The sequence below is a fragment of the Balaenoptera borealis genome, assembly GCF_965194805.1.
Source record: "Balaenoptera borealis genome assembly, chromosome: 2".
In the NCBI taxonomy this organism is placed as follows: domain Eukaryota; kingdom Metazoa; phylum Chordata; class Mammalia; order Artiodactyla; family Balaenopteridae; genus Balaenoptera; species Balaenoptera borealis.
Genome location: NC_138867.1, coordinates 57,362,544 through 57,383,922, shown reverse-complemented (window position 1 = coordinate 57,383,922; position 21,379 = coordinate 57,362,544). Strand labels below are relative to the sequence as shown.

Below are 21,379 nucleotides of genomic sequence, written 5' to 3'. Positions count from 1 at the left end.
CATGTGGAATCTAGAAAAATGGTATAGATGATTTTATTTGCAAAGCAGAAAAAGGAATAGAGAACAAATGTATGGATAACAAGGGGGAAGGGGGGGGTGGGAGGAATTGGGAGATTGGGATTGACACACATACACTATTGACACTATGTATAAAATAGATAACTAATGAGAACATACTGTATAGCACAAGGAACTCTATCGAATGCACTGTGGTGACCTAAATGGGAAGGAAATCCAAAAAAGAGGGGATATATGTATATGTATAGCTGATTCATTTTGCTGTACAGCAGAAACTAACACAATATTGTAAAGCAACATACTCTGATAAAAATTAATCAAAAAAATAAAAAGACATAATCCAATTCCACAATTAAACAAAACAAAACAACAACAAAGTGAGTGAATAAACCAAGAAGAGGATGACAGTAGATCCAGGAAACAGGAGCTACAACACAGGAGAGAGGCAATAGGAATCCCTAGAATGACCGTGAAGAATGATCCCAGGATCCTAGGGTGACTACAGGACAAATAGTTCATATTGAAGCAGGTCAGAGACTTCACAACAGACTCCTTTAAGAAAATGAAAATGGTGGGCTATCTTACAAGTTTGAATGACCGGAGAGAAGATTTAAACATTTGGGAGAATTTGAAGATGAACTGGTGCTAAATACATTTTAAAACTAAGAAAATGGGTATATTTTTTAAAAAGGAAAATAACAAGTGTTGGCGAGGAGATGGAGAAACTGAAATACATACATATATATACACATATACGATTACATATGTCTCAGCCATAAAAAAGAATGAAGTACTGATACATTCTACAAGACAGATGAACGTCAAAACATTGTGCTAAGTGAAGCCAAATACAAAAGATCATATTACATGCTTCCATTTACATGAAATATCCAGAACAGTAAATCTATAGAGACAGAAAGCCGACTGGTAGCTCTAAGGAGCTAGGGTGCACTGGGGAGATAGGGAATGACTGCTTAATGGGTACAGAGTTCTCTTTTGGGATAATGAAAATGTTTTGGAATTAGCAGTGGGTGCTTGCATAACATTGTGCATGTACTAAATGCCACTGGACTGTGCACTTTTAAATAGTTTATGTGTGAATTTCACCTCAAAAACCAAAAAACTAAGCAAACATACTAATAAGACAATTGTTACTTACTACAAAAATTGGAAGTGGTACAGGGAGGGAAGGTAAATTATTTATTACTAGGCTCCGCCTTTATGAAGTCATGATAATGTAAACATGTAATGTGAAAATAATGATCGAACCAAAACTGTGCTGTGACTATAGTGAGAGGAAGGCTAGATGGGAAAGGGGTCATGAAAGCAAGGGCATGAAAGAGAGAAAGACTCATCCTTCATCGTAAGAATCAGAGAGGTGGGCAAAGACTTAATCAGAATATAAAATGAGGGGAAAATTGCTAAAGTATCAATACATCCAGATTCATAGACACTAAACATTCATTCTACTCACTTGGGAAAATATTTGGTGTGTCCTTCTAATGGGTCATCACCTTCCTCGAACTTATACAAACATCCTCCACAGGAAAAACACTGGACGGTGTCGCTTTTACCTAGAAGTAAGGAAATTTGATCAGTGCCACTGGCCAGTGTATTTGTCAAGTGACACACATAATAACTACCAGGCCTTTATTAGCAAAACCCTACTTGCACTTTCAATCAGATTTTGTGACAAAGTCACAAACTGGGTCACCAGTGAGGAAATATTCTGTTCAGGGCTCTTCTCTCACCAGTGGGGTCATGAACAAGTATCATTCAATGTTTCCATGTACCTGTACCATGCACTGATTAACACCCTCTCCCTGTCCCCTCCTCATTCTATGGAGCAAGAGATTTGCAAATCAGAATGTGGAATTGAAGTTCCATGAAGGAAGAGATTTTTTCCTGTTTTGCTCCCTAATGAATCTCATGGACCTAGAAGAGTGCCTAGGACTTACTAGGCACTCAGTAAGTTATTTATTTAATGAATAAATCAGAAAGAAAATATTTGGAGCTCAGGAAAATATATATGAGCAAATATAGCAACTCTCATGTAAGTAAGTTCGTGAAGAATCAAATGCCTCTTACTACATTATTGCTAGGTTTATCCCACTAGAAGTAGGATCAAGTCTTCATGTGAGACTCTATTTCTTTGGACGGAAATTGGCATTTGGATCTGCCAAAAGACTGAACTAGAAATGGAGCATCCACCATCTTCCTTCTCTTCTTGGACTCCTGTAGGCATTGTAAAGCCAGAGCAGAGGAAAACCTCCCTTTGTGTCTGGATAACAATAGGAGGTCCTAGAGCTTGCAAGACCCCGAAAGGGTGAGATGCCTAGGATTTGTGGGGAGAGGAGGAGGCTCAAAAGGAAGAGGGTGAGGACACTGGACAGAGGGTCCTAGAGGAAGGCTGGCAAGAGGAAGACAGAATGGAGAGAGCAGGAAGAAAGGGTGGAACACCGCCTTTCCAAATGCTTAAGACTGTGAGGCATTAAGATTTTTTCTACCAATGGAACATGTCTGTTAGTTCGAGTGAACACTACATTCCCCTACTCTGTACTGCTCTGTGGTATTCTTGACTTGACCCCTCTGTAAAAGGTCCACATGGACCTCCACTGTAACTTAGCATGTGTGTTTGGTCTGAAGAAGGCCAGCAAGTTCCCAGGAAGGACACAATATCCTTTCACCTTATTGTACCTCTGGCAGAGGTTTAGCTGAGGGGAACCTGCCTGCTCTTTGTGCATTACAGAGTGGAACTCCCTGATGACCAGCAGCTCAAGAGAGAATACTATGAACCGATGGAAGATTCTACATGCTTAGGAATCATTAAAAGGAATTTCCTTACTTTCTCTTCCAAGGAGTGTGTGGCAAAAACCGCTATCCACACTCCTAGTTATCTCTCATTCTTCCTTAGTAACAGAAACCCCAATTTTCAGCTGGGCACATTGCTACCCAGAAAAAAAGTTAAACGTCCCAGCTCCTCTTATAGGTAGGTATGGCCATCTGACACAGAAAGGAAAAGGAATATATAAGGAATAATGAGGGAATTCCCTGGCGGTCCAGTGGGTAAGACTCGGCGCTCCCAATGCAGGGGGCCCGGGTTCAATCCCTGGTAGGGGAACTAGATCCCACACGCAGGCCACAACTAAGAGTTCACATGCCGCAACTAGGGAGCCCACCTGCCGCAACTAAAAAAAAGATCCCGCACGCCACAATGAAGATCCCATGCGCTGCATCTAAGACACGGCGCAGCCTAAATACATAATTTTTTTTTAAAAAAAAAGGAGTAATGAAAAGAAGTAGGGATTGTTGAGCTTAGTTAAATATGAGCCCAGGATCATGAAGTGTATGTGGGGTTTAAATGGGCAGCAAGGCAAGAGCTTGGGGCAAACTGCTGACTCACCTATGTAGAAAAAACCTGCGTTGGCCAGAGCTGCAGCTCCCACAGGGGATGCCTGGGGCCAGTTCTTGAAAGAGTCCAGTCGGAGTTCTTCATTAGCAAAGATGTTGCCATTGCAACACACTTGAATAAAAAGCATATGGTGAGACCAGCAAGCTTTGATATTGCAAGTATCAGTGTTTGAGTTATCCTTTCACATTTACAGACAGAATGATATGTTTGGCGTCTGCTTCAATATAATTGAAGGAGGGAATTAGAAAAGAAGAAACAGGCAAGGCCAGACTGACCACATGTTGAAGCAGAGTGGTGGATGCATGGTGGGGATTTACTATGGTCTTATTTCTATATAGATTCAAATTTTTTTATAATAAAATATTTTCTAATTATCTTTTCATCATATAGCATCAGGATAAAGCAAGAAAAAGCTAGAGGAGCTTCCCTTCCACCCCAAGTTAGTATCAGATTTGAGAAAGACAAATTTTCCTCGCAGCTCCCTTAAGAGCAGGCAGATTTGCTTCTTGCCCTTTGGGTGTCCACTCTATGGGGTGGTTTCTATTAGACTTTCCACATTGGGCTGCCTCTGGGGTTTGGTTCTTGTCTTCTGCACCCTTTGAGGATTTGAAAACCAACTTATGTTTATTAAATATGTTAATAAAATTAGATACTGCGAAACTCCTTAAGATGAAAGCTTGCTTCATTATTCCACTTAGCCCCAGGATTCCTGCTGTCACTTGAGTTTTAATTGGAATATGACTTAATGTACTGGAAAAACCTCAGTCTTTTCCTCCTGTGTGTCTCCTTTATTCTCACACTACTGTCCCATTCACGATACTTCTGATACAAGATGTATGGGGGTTTTCTCCCAGTAAGCAATTCTCTGCAACACCAGCTGGGTGTCCTACAATTTAACTCTGTTCCAACACTGTCTACTTAGTAGTATCAGATCCTACAGGTTAAAGGCTCAATCCCATAACACTGCTCCTACCCCATTTCATTTGTTAGAGTGGATCACAGAACTCAGAGAAACACTTACGTTTGTTTAGTAAAGGATATGATCAAGGGTACAGATGAACAGCCAGATGAACTGGCTCATAGAGTGAGATCTGGGGGCTTCTATCCTCATGGAGTTGGAATGTGTCACATTCCCAGTGTGGATGTGTTCACGTACCTGAAGGCTCCTGGAAACCTGTACTACTGGGATTTTTATGGAGGCTTCCTCACACAGGCATGATCGATCATTAACTCCATTTATACCCCTCTCCCTGCTCTGAAGAATAGGGGATGGGGCTGAAAATTCCAAGCTTCTAATCATGGCTTGCTCTTTCCAGTGACCAGCTCCCATCCAGAAGCCATCCAGGAGCTCACCCAGAATCACCTCATTAGAAATCAAAGATGCTCCCAGTGTTCTTATCACTTAGGAGTTTACAAGGATTTTAGGAGCCCTGTGTCAGGGACAGCGTCAAAGATCCAGTATTAGAACAAGAGATGCACCTCATGATGTTATCACTTAGGAAATTACATGGATTTTAGGAGCTCTGTGCCAGGAACTAGGGGCAGAGACCAATATTTATTTTCTGTTATTTCACATTTGATTTCTTAACAGACACTGATCCGTTTAAGAATGTTTTCAAAACCATTTTATCCAGAAACCTTAATTGTTTTAAAGAAAATTCAGTCAAGGACCCAACCCTGACATATTTCCCTATGCTCATTTATGTTAAAAAACTAAGTTACTCCAGGAGACCAGAAATCTCTAATGAAATGTTTTTTAAAAAAATTACTATGGCACCATAAAATGAGGAGAAAAATGGAGGGGTTAAAAAAAAATTAGGCTGACAAAAAAAAAGCAGAAGAAGAAATAAACAAGCAAAGCTTTTTGAAATACATCTGAATCTTTACCTGAAGCCATAGGTAAATCTCTCTTGACCCAGGAATTCACAAAATGTTCTCCCTGAAGAAAATTAAAACTCAAGTTATCCTACAAACTACTATGTATAAAACAAATAAGCTACAAGTATCTAATGTACAGCACAGGGAACATATCCAATATTTTATAGTAACTATAAATGGAGTACAACCTTTAAAAATTGTGAATCATTGTGTTGTGCACCTGAAACAAATATTATGCATCAATACCTCAATTTTAAAAGATTCAAGTTATCGACTTGGAGCATACAACTATCTATGAATAAAAATTAAAAGAACTCCCTCCTTACAGACAGTTCTGTGTGTACTCTGATGCTTTTGCAAATATGTTCCTATAAAAGGGTTTCATCTTTAAGAAATTCATGGAAAAGACTCTGACAAGTACAGGTTTCTGGTAACTGACTGTACTGCTGAACTGAATGAATAAGCAGAACTGAATTTTCAGAACTCTAATGAAAAACTGATGAACTCATAAAAGTGCTAACAAAAGATCAAGATGAAAAAAAAAATTAATTACATGGGACTGAGTGAACTGATGAGGATGAGTATAATTTTTGTGACTTTCTGTCTGAATTAAAAAAAAAAAAAATCCAACAAGGACTCAGAGGCAAAGAATATACAAATCAATTTTCACTGCAAAGTAAAGGAGCTGTTACAGTGGAGGATTAGTGGACTGAATGTCAATATTATGACATAGTATGAGTGTGTTTCATGTTTGGTAATTGCAATCATTGTTGCTTTTGTTGTGGTCATCCATGTACAATGCTTGGTGTCAGTCTACTTATCTCTTGTAAAAATAAAATACACTGTGTGTGTGTGAAAAAAAAAAAAAGAACTCCCTCCTCCATCCCCTGCCCCCAAATGAAGAGTTTCATTGGATTGAGTAGCAGTGTTGTTAGAGAATTATTCCTTTAATTATTATTTCTATTAATGTTGTAATTTTTTATGCAGTGTAAAGGGAAGAAAAAAAACTGTGAATGTTTATTTATACTCAACAGGAAGCCGTCTCCGGGTCGGTTTTTCCAGAGATCCAACTCAAAAGCTAAGTTACAACAAGATATCACAGAGGTCCTTTGACTAATGAGAAGTATGAGATATAGGAAGGAAACTGGATTCAGAAGGGTGGTTAGGTATTGAGTAACTGATTCTTCTCTGAAAATTGCACCCAGATTGCTCTCTGAAGAAACACTCCTCCCCCACTTTCAGGCCATGTTTTCTGCAGGGTTCTCATCTGAGTCGTGTTAGCCAATAAATTCACTATTTTTGCCTAAGCAATTTAAGCTGGGTTTTCCCATCACCTGTCACTAGGGAAGCCTTCCTGATAGAGCATAAAGTAACCAGCTCTGAGGCCCGCTGTGGTAGTGTGCAGTGGTCTGAATGTCTTATGCGGGCACTCAGATGGGGGTGGCCAAGGGAAGCTAGGGGAGGTGACCTCAGTCAAAGAGGGGAAGACTACCAGGAAGGCAGACAGACCAATCAAAAGGCAGCCCTGAAAAAAAATTCTAAGGGCTCTAGTTGACCAAGAGAACATGCTTTTCTTCAAACTGCCCAATGAGAGGTAGGGGAATGAAATAAGGGAAGAAGAAAGAAGGAGAGCCCATGACAAAAGAGTGATGCCACCCCCTTCTCACTCAGATATTAGGTACTCAAAAGCCAACTTGAGAAAAAATTTGCTGTTGTAAATTACCGTGACACCAACAAATCCCTTGTAGTTTTGAATATACTGGGTAATTTCCTCTGAGGATTTCTTACTTTGAAGAAATTCACATCTATAATTAATAAACAGAATTAAAATTTACCCTGATACTGTAATAGAGATGTCCTGTATCTTTATATAACTGCAGTGACACAATGAACATTTGTTAAAACTTACTGCATTGTATGCTTTAAATTGCTCAATTTTATTTTACTTTGATAAAACTGTCAAAAAATTTACCCCAAAACTTATGACAATTATCATTATTCTCATATAATTATTATTTCCATTAACAACATGTGTAATAATTTAAAACTAAATCTTCAGATTATCTTTTCTCTTGAAACAAAATATAATTCAATCAAAGAGACAGATTTACAGTAATATATAGACTGGAGGGGGTTTTTTTTTGTTAAATTAAACTATGGTGACTATATCTAGTTCCTGTGGTTAAATGAAAGTTACTGGCAGTAAGGATAACAAACAATAATAAATTTCATCCACTGAAAAACATATATCACTACTCTGTAAAAAAATACAATGGAAATTAATATATTGAATTTTTTAAAAAGAGCATATGGAATACATTTTAAAAACACATCCCTTTCCACAAAACAGAAGCAATTTTTAAGTTAACTTTTAAAAAAATCTCTCTCATTCAAATGTAAGGTTCCTTTCTAGTGATGTTATAGTAACATGAGGGCTGAGAGTCAGGAGGCCAGAATTATAGTCCCAGTCCTGCCACTAACGGGAAGTGATCAATCTTGCCACTGTTCTCTTGTACAGACATGAGAAAGTGAACTCCACTAGTTGAGTCATATATTGCTCCAGGGCCACCACTCTGGGTAGCTAAGGTCCCCAGGTTTTAGGTGTACAGATCCTTCTGAGGAGAGCCCCAAACCTGTACGCAACCCAAATCCGTACACAATCCACATAGCACGTGACGGACGGGGCCCTCCCCACATGCTTAGTGTGGATTGAGAAGGTGCTCGATAGATACTACTTCTTTAAAAAAATACAACAAAGGGCTTCCCTGGTGGCACAGTGGTTAAGAATCCGCCTGCCAATGCAGGGGACACGGGTTCGAGTCCTGATCCGCAAAGATCCCACATACCGTGGAGCAACTAAGCCCTTGCGCCACAACTACTGAGCCTGTGCTCTAGAGCCCGCGAGCTACAACTACTGAGTCTGCGCTCCAGAGCCCGTGCTCTGCAGCAAGAGAAGCCACCACAATGAGAAGCCCGTGCACTGCAACGAAGACCCAACGCAGCCAAAAATAAAATAAATAACAAATAAATTACAAATATATACATAATGTTTAAAAAAATACAATAAAGATCAGCTTATTTTATTTATTTACAATTATTTAGTACACTGAGTACTACGTTTTAAAGAGTAGGAGTAGACTCAGACATTGTGTCCGTAGTTTATAAAAGCAGCAAACAAAGCCAAAATTGATGCCCAAACAGCTAAGGTTAGAGCACAACCAACAAGAAACTGGGGAATTCTTAGTTCTAATTCCAGCTCTGAAAAGTATTGGCTAAGCATAAGCTCATGATGACAAACAGGTGGAAGGTGAAACAGTCATGGAATACACAGGAGTTTTTACAAGGCATTTGCTCCATATACTTTACTTATCACCCTTATAACAACCCTACCAGCTATGGATTATCATTTTCATTTTTACACACGAGACTCAGAGGGTCAGTAACGTGGCTAGGGTCGGGGGGTCAGGAAGCGGCCGGCTCTGTGTATCTGTGAGCCTCTGCGCTCTGCCCTGCCCTTTGTATTGATAGCAGCAGACCTTAGCTCCTTCTACCTCTGGAGCTGAGTGCTGGACTCACATCTTCTCCCTATGCTTCTCACCTTTCCCTCAGTCCTACGTCAGAGAAGGTGTACCAGGGCCACCCGAGACAGGATGTGCAACTCTTGTTGGTGTTAGACCATCACATGATGGTTGATGTGAATGGTGCTGCTGGGAGTTGCCCAGTGTATAACCCAGTGACACTAAGCATTGTGGCCATGAGAATAAGTGAAGCATTGGCTAAGGCTACAGCTACGACAGGTGCCCAAGAGCCAGGGCTGATATTCACTCGGTACACACCCATGTGGTTCACTGCCAACACTCAGTATGATTGGCTGGGTGTCTATTCTTGATTGGTCAAGGAACCAGAATGACATGCAAAGTATTTAACCATCTGGCTTCCTGTATCCCTATAACTATCTCATCTGCTTGTCAGGAAGAGCTCCCCTCCCTTTCCAATCTCCCTCTCCATCTCTCTCTCTCCCCCTCTTCCTTCTCTCCTTTGTTTCCTTCCTCCCTCCCACCCCCTCACTTTCTTTTCAACCATAAAAGAAATACACATTTGTTTCCCAGAATTTAAACAAGATAGAAGTGAACAAAGTAAAATATGAAAATCCCTCTCCACCTCATCTCCTGACAAACCCAAACCTCAAGAGTTCGATTGTTTGGTTTGTATATTTTCTTAACTTTTTCTATATATATTTCAAACAAGTCCATATATAGGTTGAATGGTTTTAAAGGCTTATACTACACATTATTTTGCATATTGCTTTTTTCACTTAACATATCAGACATACTTCCATTTTTGTGAGCATGGCTGTCCATGTGAAAGATGACTTATAAACCTAAAGAACAGCCCAGTTGTTTTGTGGTTGACCTACGATCCAACCAGAAACTTCTTTGCATGTGGTAGGTGTATGACAAATATGTTAAAGAAATAAACTATGAGCTGAAGCACACTGCTAGATCCAATTATTAGATTATAGGAAATACAGGAAGTAGAGAAACATGTTAAATGACACCACAGAAACATTCAGCCAAACATAGAGTGTAGGCAGTTTTACAGGACAGACTACATGGCTCCTTTCATGAGTAAGTGACAAGAAAAAGTCAGGGAGGAGGAAATCTGTAAATTAAAAATCTTGAGATATATCAACTAAATGTAATGTATGGACCTTGTTTGGATCCTGATTCAAATCAACCAATGGCAAAGAGAAAGTGAGTTGGGGGGATGTGGACATTTGAACACTGTCTCAGATATTTGATGTTATTGAGGAATTACTGATAATCCTCTTTAGAAGACAGAATGATACTGTGGTTATGTTTCTTTAAAATATTCTTATATTTTAGAGTTATATACTAAAATATCAACAAGTGACATTATATGATGTCTGGGATTTGCTTTAAAATAAGTTGGTTATTTTTATTTCTGGGGAAGAAGTGGGTGAGAGATGGATGAAATAAGATTTGGCCATGTGTTGATAAGTGTTCTCTCTACTTGTATATGAAATTTTCCAAAATGAAAGTTTTAAAAATTGTTAAAGGAATGAATCTGTATTTGGTAGATACAGTCAGGTAGAAAATACTAGTAAACGTAACATTAGAAATAATTTTTAAAAACACTTCATTTTCTAAGCAGAGAACTCAAGACCATTGTAATAATCAAAACTCTTACTGAGTTTTTGAAATACAATGTTTTCATTTGGTATATATTCAGCAGTGCATGCAACCATTTGTAATAATGTTTTAAACATTGTCTTACTTTCCAACTTCCTTTATGTACCATTTTACATCATCCCTATGAAAATTATTCATGTTTATTAAGGCAGATCCTGAAACTTATACTTGGCAAAACATATCTTAGTATTTTGGATAATAAAACAGTAAGAAACTATTTTGAAATTATATAATTAAAAGTTTTCACGATATCATCAGGGCTTTCTTGCTTGAATAAATCCTGGAGTGTTCCAATTTAGGAGAGAGAAAGATCAAAACTGAAGGTTCTACTCTGAGAAGGTGACTCTTGCCTTTAGTTTTGTTTTGTCTTAAAAAAAAATTACAAGCAAAAAATATTTATCTACTTACTTGGGGAACCACTTGGCATGTTCCTTCCAGGGATCATCATCATCTTCCCAATTTCCTAAACAGCCACCACAGGAAAAGCACTGTACAGTGTCACGTTTACCTGCATATGAAGGAAGACACTTATATTGCCCGGCAACAGCACCATGGGATGGTCCAGAAGGGGTGTCTCCAGAAGTTGACTGCTCTGTGCATGAATGAGACACGCTCCATCCCATCTGCCCACTCACACTCTCATCTGGCTGAATCCTCATCCACAGCCCCACTGCCCTAAGTGACCATTTCCGAAGCCTGGGACCCCACCTCTCAGATGTGGCCCACACAGAACTCTAAGCTGTTGGACTCAATATGACCCCTGAAGTAGTGGGGAAGCAGAGGAATCCCCGTACTCATGAAGTAAAGCACAGTTAGAAGACCTAAGCTGTAGCTTTGCTATGAAATTTCAGTGGAAACTTAGGCACATTCCTTTTTTTTTTCTTCACATTTGACATTTGTATTTGACAAGTATATTTTTCTTTTCTGACAATTGTTTTTAGGGAAACTACAAAGGGATCAACTCACTAGCTTTCAAAACTAAGAAGAAAACTCACTTGAGATTTAAGGCATTTTGAGATGTAAATGGTACACAAACTGGTAGGCAAATTACAATCAAACTACAGACTCCAACCTTTTTGAACACGACAGAAAGATCCGTTTTTTCTGTGTTTTACTCTGCTTCAGTCTCTATGTCAATTAGGACATTAACTATAACATCTTGAAGAAATAAGTGATAAGCACACTGTGACATCTGGGGAATTCTATACCAGAAATCTCTTAAATTTTCTTCTTGGGTCCAACTTGGGTAACACCATCAAGGTGAATATCTTCAGCTTCTGCTATTAATTAATTAACAATAGTAACAACATTTCATATATCCAACATACACTGTGTGCCAAGCACTATGCAGTGTACCTGTGATGAATTGAAATATTTTCTTTTTTTTTAAACTTTTATTTTATATTGGAGTACAGCTGATTAACAATGTTGTGATAGTTTCAGGTGCACAGTAAAGCTACTCAGCCATACATATGCATGTATCCATTGTCCCCCAAACTCCCCTCCCATCCAGCCTGCCACATAACATTGAGCAGAGTTCCCTGTGCTATACAGTAGGTCCATGTTGGTTATCCTTAGGCACATTTCTTAAACTCTTTGAGCCTCAATGAAGTCAACTGTGAAACGGGGGAAAAGGGCAAGTTTGTCAGATTAGTATTAGTGCTTAATCCGTGCCTAGCATCAAGTAGGTACTCAGTAAATGATAGCTGTTTTTGTTATCACAATTCTCACTCAGATCTGTCATAACATTTATGGCGTGGCTAGGATAATTCAAACAAAGTACAATTTTCTGAAATGCAACTTGCCCTATATGTTAGAGTTAGCTTTAAGGTTAAAACAAAAACAAAAACAAAAACCCTACAATACTGCTGCAATTAAAAGAATCAAAGAAAGATCATTTCAGAGCAGCAAAAGGAGGATGGGTGAGAAGGAGACTGGGGTCAGGCTGACCTCACAGCTTATTTTCAGGGCCTTAGAAATCCAGTCAAGTATTGTCTAAGGTCCAAAATTTTAGGAAAAGTCACTTTCTTATTTTTTATATATTTTTGGTAAATTGACGTGTTGTACTACACATAAAATAAAGCTAAAGTGAAATTACTGAAGTTGAATTTTAATAAAAGAGACCTTATACCTAATATAACACATTGACCAAGTGAGGAAAGATTTACAAAATATTGCAACTGAAATATGGAACCTAAACTTAATTCCAGCAAAATATTTCAGAAAATGACTTCAATCTACCTGTAAAGACAAAGCCAGCAGCTGAGAGCTCCCTTGGGGCTGTCCCTTGGGCATAAAATGGCCATTTCTTGTAGGATTTGAGTCTGGCCTTCTCTTCTTGGTATCTTGCTTTGTCGTCCCTCCTCAACTTGTTCTCTGGATTCTTTACTCTTATATCATACTTGGCAATGTTACCAACATCTTTGCCCAAAAGGAACTCGCAATCCGGATGGAACTTCTTATGGTCTTCTATGGGGAGTCTCTGGGGGCCAGTACCAAAGAGGATTAAGCTACAGCAGAAGCACTGAACCCCAGATTTTATGCCAGTGAAATAAAACCCAGCCGCTGCCATCTCCTGGGGTGTCCATGCACGGTAGTCATCATAGGTCACAAAAGTCTTTAACCTTTTTGCTTCACTACGCATTTGGGAATTAAAGCCTTTTTGCATTTTTTCTCGTTCTTTCTGCTCCTCTTCTTCTACTTCCTTTACATATTGAAGCATATCTATGCCTAGAAGACCAGACAGCTCCGGGAGCAAAGCATAATCAAACTGGGAAATCCTCTCGTCAGGGGCTTTCTCCTGGGCGGCCATTTTCTGAAAAGGGGAAGAAAATGTTCATGAACATCGCCACCTGGTTTACTAGTCCTGAGGTTTGTTTCAGCCCTTTATTCTTTCCGTTTTTTCTTCTGAATAACATTGATCTTCTGCTCATCATTTAGCCCAATTCAGAGCAAATATGCTAGTAGGTCTGTGACAGCAGACCTTTATCCTGCCCTCAACAGTAAGGTCACCTATGGAGTCCAAACAGTTGGAGGTCCCCTTATCACAGCATCAATTGTCACTTAAGTTAAAGGCATAAAATAGGGGATACCCATATCATCATATAACGAGTTCAAAGATGCGTGCTTGCATTCTCAACATTTCAAGAATCAACAAGGTATTCCATTTAATACCTACAGGTGGAGTTGGATATTTCCACTCTACCAGCTTTGCTTTATGTGCCCCGCCTTAATCCAGCTCAGCTGATTTAGAATTTGCCCATCTACCCACATTTCTGCAAAGGCTGCAGCTAATTGAAGATCTTGATTAAGCCCAAGCATGCCCTTCATTTGGCAGTACCTAATGCAAGGAAAAGAGCTCCTTTGTCACTAATATGTTCAGTACATTTCAGCAATGGTTCCTCAGGAAGCTCTATCAGCCCACAAGGTTACTTGGCTTTTTGACTGAAGAGCCCCTTCATTTCAGTTGTCTCTTCATGCCCTCTCCTGTAGAGTCCCTTTAGTGGATATCAGATGAGGGTCACATTCTGAACAAAAGAAATGTCTGCCCAATTCTCCCTCTGGTATCATGTTCCTTCCTTTTACAGAAGGAACCAGCCAAAGCTTGGTGGACTTGGAAGCCTAGGGCTCTTTCTTAGTACTTTCATTTTGCCAAAGCAGCCCAAACCATGAAAAGTGGGAAAGAGATTTAGAACCAGGGATGCCAGGCTGGCTGCTGAGGACTTCCTTATTTGCCTCACTATTCTTGGCTGACTTCCCCTCTGTCCATATTTCTGTTTTAACTCATTTAGCTGCTTCTTCTGGCTCTGGATCTATCACCTTTAAATTCCATTGCTGGGGGCGGGGGAGGGATAAATTGGGAATTTGGGATTAACAGATACCCACTACTACATATAGAATAGATAAACAACAAGGATCTACTATATAGCACAGGAAACTATATTCAATATCTTGTAATAACCTATAATGGGAAAAGAATCTTAAAAAGATAGATACATATATAACTGAATCACTGTGTTGTACACCTGAAACATTGTGAATCAACTAACTATACTTCAATAAATTTTAAAAAAATAGTAAAAAAAAAAAAAATTCCATTGCTGTGCTTTTCTTCCCATGAATAATTAAAGTACTAGGGCAAATTCAAACCAGGATGGCCTCAGCAGCCAACCTGGCATCAGTGGTTCTATGTCTTTCTCCCACTTTTCATCTTTTCTTCTCCTAAACAAAGCCGGAGCCAGCATTTAAATTAAGTCAAAAACGGTTCCCGGGACTTCCCTGGTGGTCCAGTGGGTGAGACTCCGTGCTCCCAATGCAGGGGGCCCAGGTTCCATCCCTGTTCGGGGAACTAGATCCTGCATGCATGCTCCAACTAAGTCCACATGCCACAACTAAAAAAAAAAAAAAAGGATCCCGCGTGCCGCAACTAAGACCCAGCACAACCAAAATAAGTAAATAAATAATAAATTTTAAAAAATAACAAAAAATTGTTCCCATTATCCCATTCACACTGCCAACTTCAGCAAGTACACAGGGTCAGATAACTGAAAAAACTCACAAGCCTCTACATAGTATACTTACTTCAGAATTTAATAAAGGTAGAGGATACGGGTACAAAAATAAAACCCAAAAATACAGGCAAACATCAGAGAGGTCTCAGACTCCAGCCCCAGTTTCTAGGACCCTTTCTCTGTTGTTCAGGACATGCTTCATTTTAGGTAATGAACCACCTAGATATGTTCAAGGTACCTTGGTCTCAGGGAAACCACACTGTCACCTGAGGAGGGGTCTTTTATGCCGCTCCAGTCACGTGGCCCAAAGTAGGATGCCTGACCAGTCTCAAACAAGCTGGTACAGACTGCCCCCTGGTCGCTCAGATCCTAGCACAGGGCTACATTCATCGCTAGTTAGTATGTTTCATTTAGGTTTGGCCGACAGACAACACCATGGCTCCAGGCCTCCCTGGAGATAAATAAGCACAGGGTAGCAACAAACCAGCTGGAATCAATCCTGCACTTCTACAGCAAAGTTCAGCGGTCAGTTTTGCTGGTACCCGGGGCATTTCCAGGAGGAGAGAAGATCTCCAAGGCCCTCTCCAGGTTTCATGCTCATTAATTACAAGTGCTAAGAGTACCAGTGACGCTGCTGTGTCGTGCAAAGGATTTAAATCCACATCTGTACGACTCCAGTGCCTGTCCTCTTGCCTCCAAAGACAGAAACAAGAGCAAGAGAAATAAGAGGGTCATAAGTTTAGGTGTGGAAGAAAAGCACTTTTGCCAGAGATGGTAATTTACTTACCTAGAGGTTTATCCAGAGCCGCAGTCAAATGGAAGGAGAATGCATAGTGTAAATACGAATGCTCTCTTTGTCTTTTAATGGGAAGCAGTGAGAACATATTTGAGGAACTGAAACTCAAAACAAGTTGCAGTTTTCTGAGAAATCACCAGTAAATGGTCTAGGGTGCTGAGTCAGCAGGGCTTAGTCAGGAACCAAAAGGTCTCACAAAACCTACAAAGTCCCACAGCAGAAGTGTTTTATTCTAAATAATTTAAGATTGGTTAATGTTTCTGGTGCTAGTATAAGTCTTATTTCTTTGACGGCAGTTTCCATCTTTCTGGTATCTTTTAGCATTTTCTCTTTTATCTGTGGGTTATAAAATTTCAAAGTTATCGTGTCTCAGTGTGGGTCTTTCTACATTCACTGGACCCAGTGGACTTGTTTCAAGCTGAACGTGTGGGTCTCCCATCAACCCTGGGAAATTATCTTCTATAATTTCTTTGGTAATTCCCTACTGCCTACTATTCTCTTTTCCCTCTTTCTGGTATTCCCATTATTCAGATGGAAATTTATCACTGAAGTTCTTATCTTTTTTTTTTTGCTCACATATTCTCCCGTGCTTTGGCTTTACTTTCTGGGAGGTTTCCTCTTCATTATCTTCCAACTTTCCAATAAAAATTCTTTTTTTAATATTTATTTATTTGGCTGCACCGGGTCTTAGTTGCGGCACGCGGGATCTTTCAGTTGGGGCACGTGGGATCTTAGTTGCGGCATGCAGGATCTAGTTTCCCGACCACAGATGGAACCTGGACACCCTGCATTGGGAGCGTGGAGTCTTAACCACCGGACCACCAGGGAAGTCCCACCAATAGTAATTAAGTTCAGCAATTATATTTTCAATTTCCCACAGCTCTTTCTTGTTGTCTCTTATTTTCACAAGATCTGATTTTTTTAGCCAACGCAATCTTTTATGAACCTCTCCTATACTGTCAAATGACAAAATTAAAACAACTTAATAATGAGTTTGTTGTCCTTTAGTCAAGGGAAAGCAATCCATAGACTGGGGGGAGCATAGTATCCCACAGCACTGCTCCAGAGGGATGGGGGGAAAGAGTGGGTTTTATAGAGAAGAGGCATGATTGGCTAGGAGGTCGGGGATTCATTAAACGTCTAGCAGGTCCTGTTTTCTAGGGTCAGGCAAACTAGGTAAAGCTGAGTTGGGGGATTGTGATTGGTTTATATTAGGTTTCCTTGACAGGTGTTTCCTGTAAGTGCAGGCTGACTTGGGTTTAGATTTGTGACTTGGGCCGGGCCACTGAGGCAGCCCCCATTTTGTGGGTCCCGATATACAAATTATCTTTATCAGCACTAATACAAATAAAGTTCACCTGCCTCCTGAATGATATGTTTCCTCCAAGGCTAATTACCATTTACCTTTTTGTTCATTTTTCACATTACCAACTTTCCTCAAATGTGTAATGATCCTTGGTTTTCAATTCATGTTTGAAAATTAGGCGATTTCAAAGCTGATTGATCAAAATTATGACTAAAAATTCTGATTAAAAGCCACATGAGTGTGACCTGAACCTAAGCCCTTTACTTTATGGAGAACAGATTGGGGAGCCAAGATTTACCCTGGAGAAGCCCTCAATGTCAGAGAAACACCTCAGAAAATGATTTCAAGTTAGCTGTAAAGTCAGAGCTAGTAGCTGAAAGCTCATTTGGGGTGTTCCTTGAGCATAAAATGGTCAGTTCGTGAAGTATTCTTCGTTTTGGGATGCCCAGGGCCTACCCTAGCTCCTCTAAGTCAGCTGAAACAGTTTATTCCATTTTTTTAGAAGAGAAGAATCCACTGATTTTTTGCCTCAGTTTTAATAACACCTGAATATTAAATAGTCTGATGGTGGGGTAGATGGAGCCAACTGTCTCATGCAGAGACTTTAATTTAGTCTCTTGATTTTCAGCCCTTCCCATCATTCCTGTCCGCCTTCAACCTGGCATTCTGGGCCCCCAGCTGCTCCAGGGTTCTGTACAATGTACAGAGTCTCCCAGGGGTTACATGTGTATTCAGGCTGTGGGCTCCTTTGGTCTGTTTCACTGGTTACTAGTATTCCATTTGAGTTTCCACCTTCCAAAAATTTGTTAAGATATTCTGTATGCTGATGGTCCTCTCCTGCTTTCTTAATTTTTCTGGGTTTATAGTTTTAAAAATCATTTCAATAATATTGTGTAATTATTACCAATAATAACTAAAATTTGCTTAGAGCCTACTACTTGCCAGGCACAGTTCTAAAAACCTTAGATATGTCCATTTAATCCCTTTAACAGTCCAAATGAAGTAGCTATTTTTATTACCTACAATTTACAGATGAGAAAACCCAGGCACAAAGGGGTTCAGATTAACCAGACAGTCTGGCAACAGAGTCTGCACTTTTAACCACTGTGTTTGGCTGCCATAAAGGCTAGATATTAAGGAAAGGCAAACCCAGGTGTCCCAGAAAGCTCATGCTCTCCCTATTTTGGTAGTTTAGCCAATTGCTGAGTTGGCAAGTCTTCTAGCTGTTACCAGCCTCGTTGGCATGTGAACTCCTCTAGCCAAGCTCTGGTCCAACAGGGCCCTTTACCCAGCCAAGAAGCAATCATTGTTAAATAGCTGACCCCTCCTAACTTTTGTATTAACACATATAACAAGGACAGTGTTTTTTTGAAACACTTTCCCTGGTACATCCAGCTGCTCCTAGACCAGCAATTCTTTTTACAGGAAGTTCAGAGGTCAGGGGAACCTCTCTGCACTGCTGACCATTCTGCCTGTAAAATTTTGCCCAATCAACCTTACTTTTCATCTATTATGTTATGTACATCTGTGTCCAATGCACATTACATTTATTGTAGCACCCTGTAGATTTTGTTGCCGTTGTGAATTTTTTTTTTTTTTTACTATTCTATTTTCTAAATGTTTATTGAAGATGTATAGGACTCTTTCTGATCTACTTTTTTTTAATATAAATTTATTTTATTTCTTTATTTTTGGCTGCATTGTGTCTTCATTGCTGCGTGAGGGCTTTCTCTAGTTGCGACGAGCAGCGCCTACTCTTCATTGTGGTGCGTGTGCTTCTCATTGCGGTGGCTTCTGTTGTTGCGGAGCACGGGCTCTAGGCGCACGGGCTCAGTAGTTGTGGCACGTGGGCTCAATTGTTCTGCGGCATGTGGGATCCTCCTGGCAGGGCTCGAACCTGTGTCCCCTACATTGGCAGGGGATTCTCAATCACTGTGCCACCAGGGAAGTCCCTGGTCTACTTTTAATATATGATTGCAAATCCTCTTGAATTTTCTAAGTAGCTATTTGTATTATCTGAATATTATGATAGTTTTATCTTTTATGTCATTTCATTTTCTTGTCGAATTGAGTATATCCTTTAATATAATGTTGATTAATAACAGTGGTGGGCTTCCCTGGTGGCGCAGTGGTTGAGAATCTGCCTGCCAATGCAGGGCACATGGGTTCGAGCCCTGGTCTGGGAAGATCCCACATGCCGCGGAGCAACTGGGCCTGTGAGCCACAACTACTGAGCCTGTGCGTCTGGAGCCTGTGCTCCGCAATGAGAGAGGCCACGACAGTGAGAGGCCCGCGCACCGCGATGAAGAGTGGCCCCCGCTTGCCACAATGAGAGAAAGCCCTTGCACAGAAACGAAGAACCAACACAGCCAAATAATAATAATAATAATAATAAATAAATTAAAAACTTAAAAAAAATAACAGTGGTAATAGATACCCTATTCTTGACTTTGGTAGGAATTCTTCTAAAGTTTGTAGATGTTTAGTGGATACCCTTTATCAGTCGAAAGAGCTGCCCTTTTACTCCTAGTGACAGGGAAAACTTCTGCACAGCCTTAATTGGAAAAAGATATACATATCACCTCTACATGGCAGGAAGGGAAAAAAATCCCCAAAGGAAGAGAAAATTTGGGTAGCCAAAAACAAACACTCACAAATGTCCACTACACGATCTGAAGAGAGGATTTGATGTTTTGAGTTTTAAAATAATACTATTTTCAATTACTTTTTTCAACCAAAACATAAATACACACCTAGAGAGCAGTACAATTTAGCCATTTTAGGACATCAGTATGTACCTCATTGTGGCTTTAATTTAATGGCTTATTGGCTATTCATATATCTTCTTTGGTAAGGTGACCAAATCTCTTGCCCATTTTTAAATCGGGTTGTTTAGTAGAGGGAGGATTCTGGGGTGGTGCCTGTCAGCACCAGTGTCCTCATGGTGGAATGAGCTCCCCAAATGGCTGCCACCAGCATCTCTGTCCCCAGGGAGTGATCGGAGAGATGTGAGGGGGCACCGCCACGCCTGTGAGGGACAGCCAGTGACGTCATGGCTGGCCATCATCTGTGGAACATCTTGTCACATGAGGATAGGCACAAAACCGGATTTTTCTACCAGGCATCTGGGGCACTTGTTTTTCAGCCACGGTCCCCGAGTCTTGGCTGAATGAAGGTGGTCAGAGCATTACTGGAAAATTGATAGACCACATGGGACAGGGCCACACCAGCTTCCCTGAACTACGAGCCAAGGCTACAGCCAGATACCAGAGTGGATCTGATTAAGAAGGCTCAGCCTATGGGGTTCCTCGCTGTTGATTTACATGTTTGGTCAGATTTCCATGGCAATGGGTCTCCCTTAGCAGATCTGATACTAAAGAGCATGGCCACTGTATTGAAACGGTCTCAGGACCTTGATAATCTTGCCATTCTCTACCTGCTTTCAGGAACTTGCCTCCGTCCAGAAGCCAGGGAGGAAGCCAGGCTCTCTGTCATCACTCTCTTCCTGTGTGGCGGCCTGAGCAAGAATCCCCTTTCTGTGCAAATGTGTGGAGACATCACTGGCAGGCCTGTGGTCCTGTCACAAGAGGTGGAATCTGTCCTTGTGAATGCTGGTCGTCTGAGAGCCTGTGCCTCAGGGGATCTCACTTCTGTACAGGAGGCCATGGCAAGAATGAGCCAAGTTGGGCAAGTTGTGTTTCCTGGATGAGAGGATAAGAGGACACGAAATATCAAATATTCCTGAAGCTAGTTGAACACCAGAAAGAGTATGCAGCAATCAAGAAAGGAGACCTAACATAAATTGCAGGTGCTGATGCCAGATTTTATGTCATTGCATCGGGGACCTCTGTCATTTCCAGGATCCTCAGACATCGTTTCATCATTTCTGTATTGTCTTTCAATAAAAAAAAAAAACCAAAACTGAGATGTGCAATCAGAAAAGGAATAAAAATGAATTGGGTTGTTTACCTTTTTATTATTGAATTGCAAAAATTCTTTATATATTTTGGATACCAGTCCTTTGTTATATGTTTGCACTGCAAACATACTCCCTCAGTCTGTGAATTGTCTTTTTGTTTTCTTAATGGTGTCTTCCAAAGCAGATGTTTTAAATTTTGATGAAGCCTGATTTTAATTTTTTCCTTTATGACAGATGCTTTTTGTGTCCTAAGAAATCATTGCCTACTCTTAAGGTTGTGAAGATGTTCTAAAAATTAACATTTGGATTGCACAATACCAACTTTT

The 21,379-nt window shown here is 40.2% G+C and overlaps 3 protein-coding genes across 13 annotated transcripts in view; 1 reads left to right on the top strand and 2 right to left on the bottom strand.

Annotated features, from left to right (window-relative positions):
• Positions 1 to 20,676, bottom strand: part of NAIP (NLR family apoptosis inhibitory protein) — a 39,381-nt gene extending 18,705 nt beyond the window's left edge. Inside the window, exons 1-7 of one of the 10 annotated variants that reach the window (XM_082373394.1) lie at positions 20,571 to 20,676; positions 12,763 to 13,336; positions 10,930 to 11,029; positions 7,032 to 7,113; positions 5,318 to 5,369; positions 3,422 to 3,541; positions 1,493 to 1,592 (exon numbers count right to left, since the gene is read on the bottom strand). In XM_082373394.1, the coding sequence (XP_082229520.1) occupies positions 1,493 to 1,592; positions 3,422 to 3,541; positions 5,318 to 5,369; positions 7,032 to 7,113; positions 10,930 to 11,029; positions 12,763 to 13,333 (1,025 nt within the window). In that variant the 5' untranslated portion in view covers positions 13,334 to 13,336; positions 20,571 to 20,676. Of the gene's footprint in view, positions 1 to 1,492; positions 1,593 to 3,421; positions 3,542 to 5,317; positions 5,370 to 7,031; positions 7,114 to 10,929; positions 12,138 to 12,762; positions 16,673 to 19,571; positions 19,671 to 20,570 lie in introns of those variants that run through there. The other 9 variants (XM_082373391.1, XM_082373393.1, XM_082373395.1 and 6 more) reach the window with 9 other exon arrangements.
• The window catches only part of LOC309619161 (survival motor neuron protein), a 261,837-nt gene that overhangs the window by 67,708 nt on the left and 172,750 nt on the right, over positions 1 to 21,379 (top strand). The window lies entirely within an intron of this gene.
• The window catches only part of LOC309619137 (general transcription factor IIH subunit 2), a 33,918-nt gene continuing 29,303 nt past the window's right edge, over positions 16,765 to 21,379 (bottom strand). The window contains exon 16 of one of the 2 annotated variants that reach the window (XM_082374016.1): positions 16,765 to 20,835. In XM_082374016.1, coding sequence (XP_082230142.1) covers positions 20,779 to 20,835 — 57 coding nt within the window. In that variant the 3' untranslated portion in view covers positions 16,765 to 20,778. The remainder of the gene's footprint in view (positions 20,836 to 21,379) is intronic. The other variant, XM_082374018.1, reaches the window with a different exon arrangement.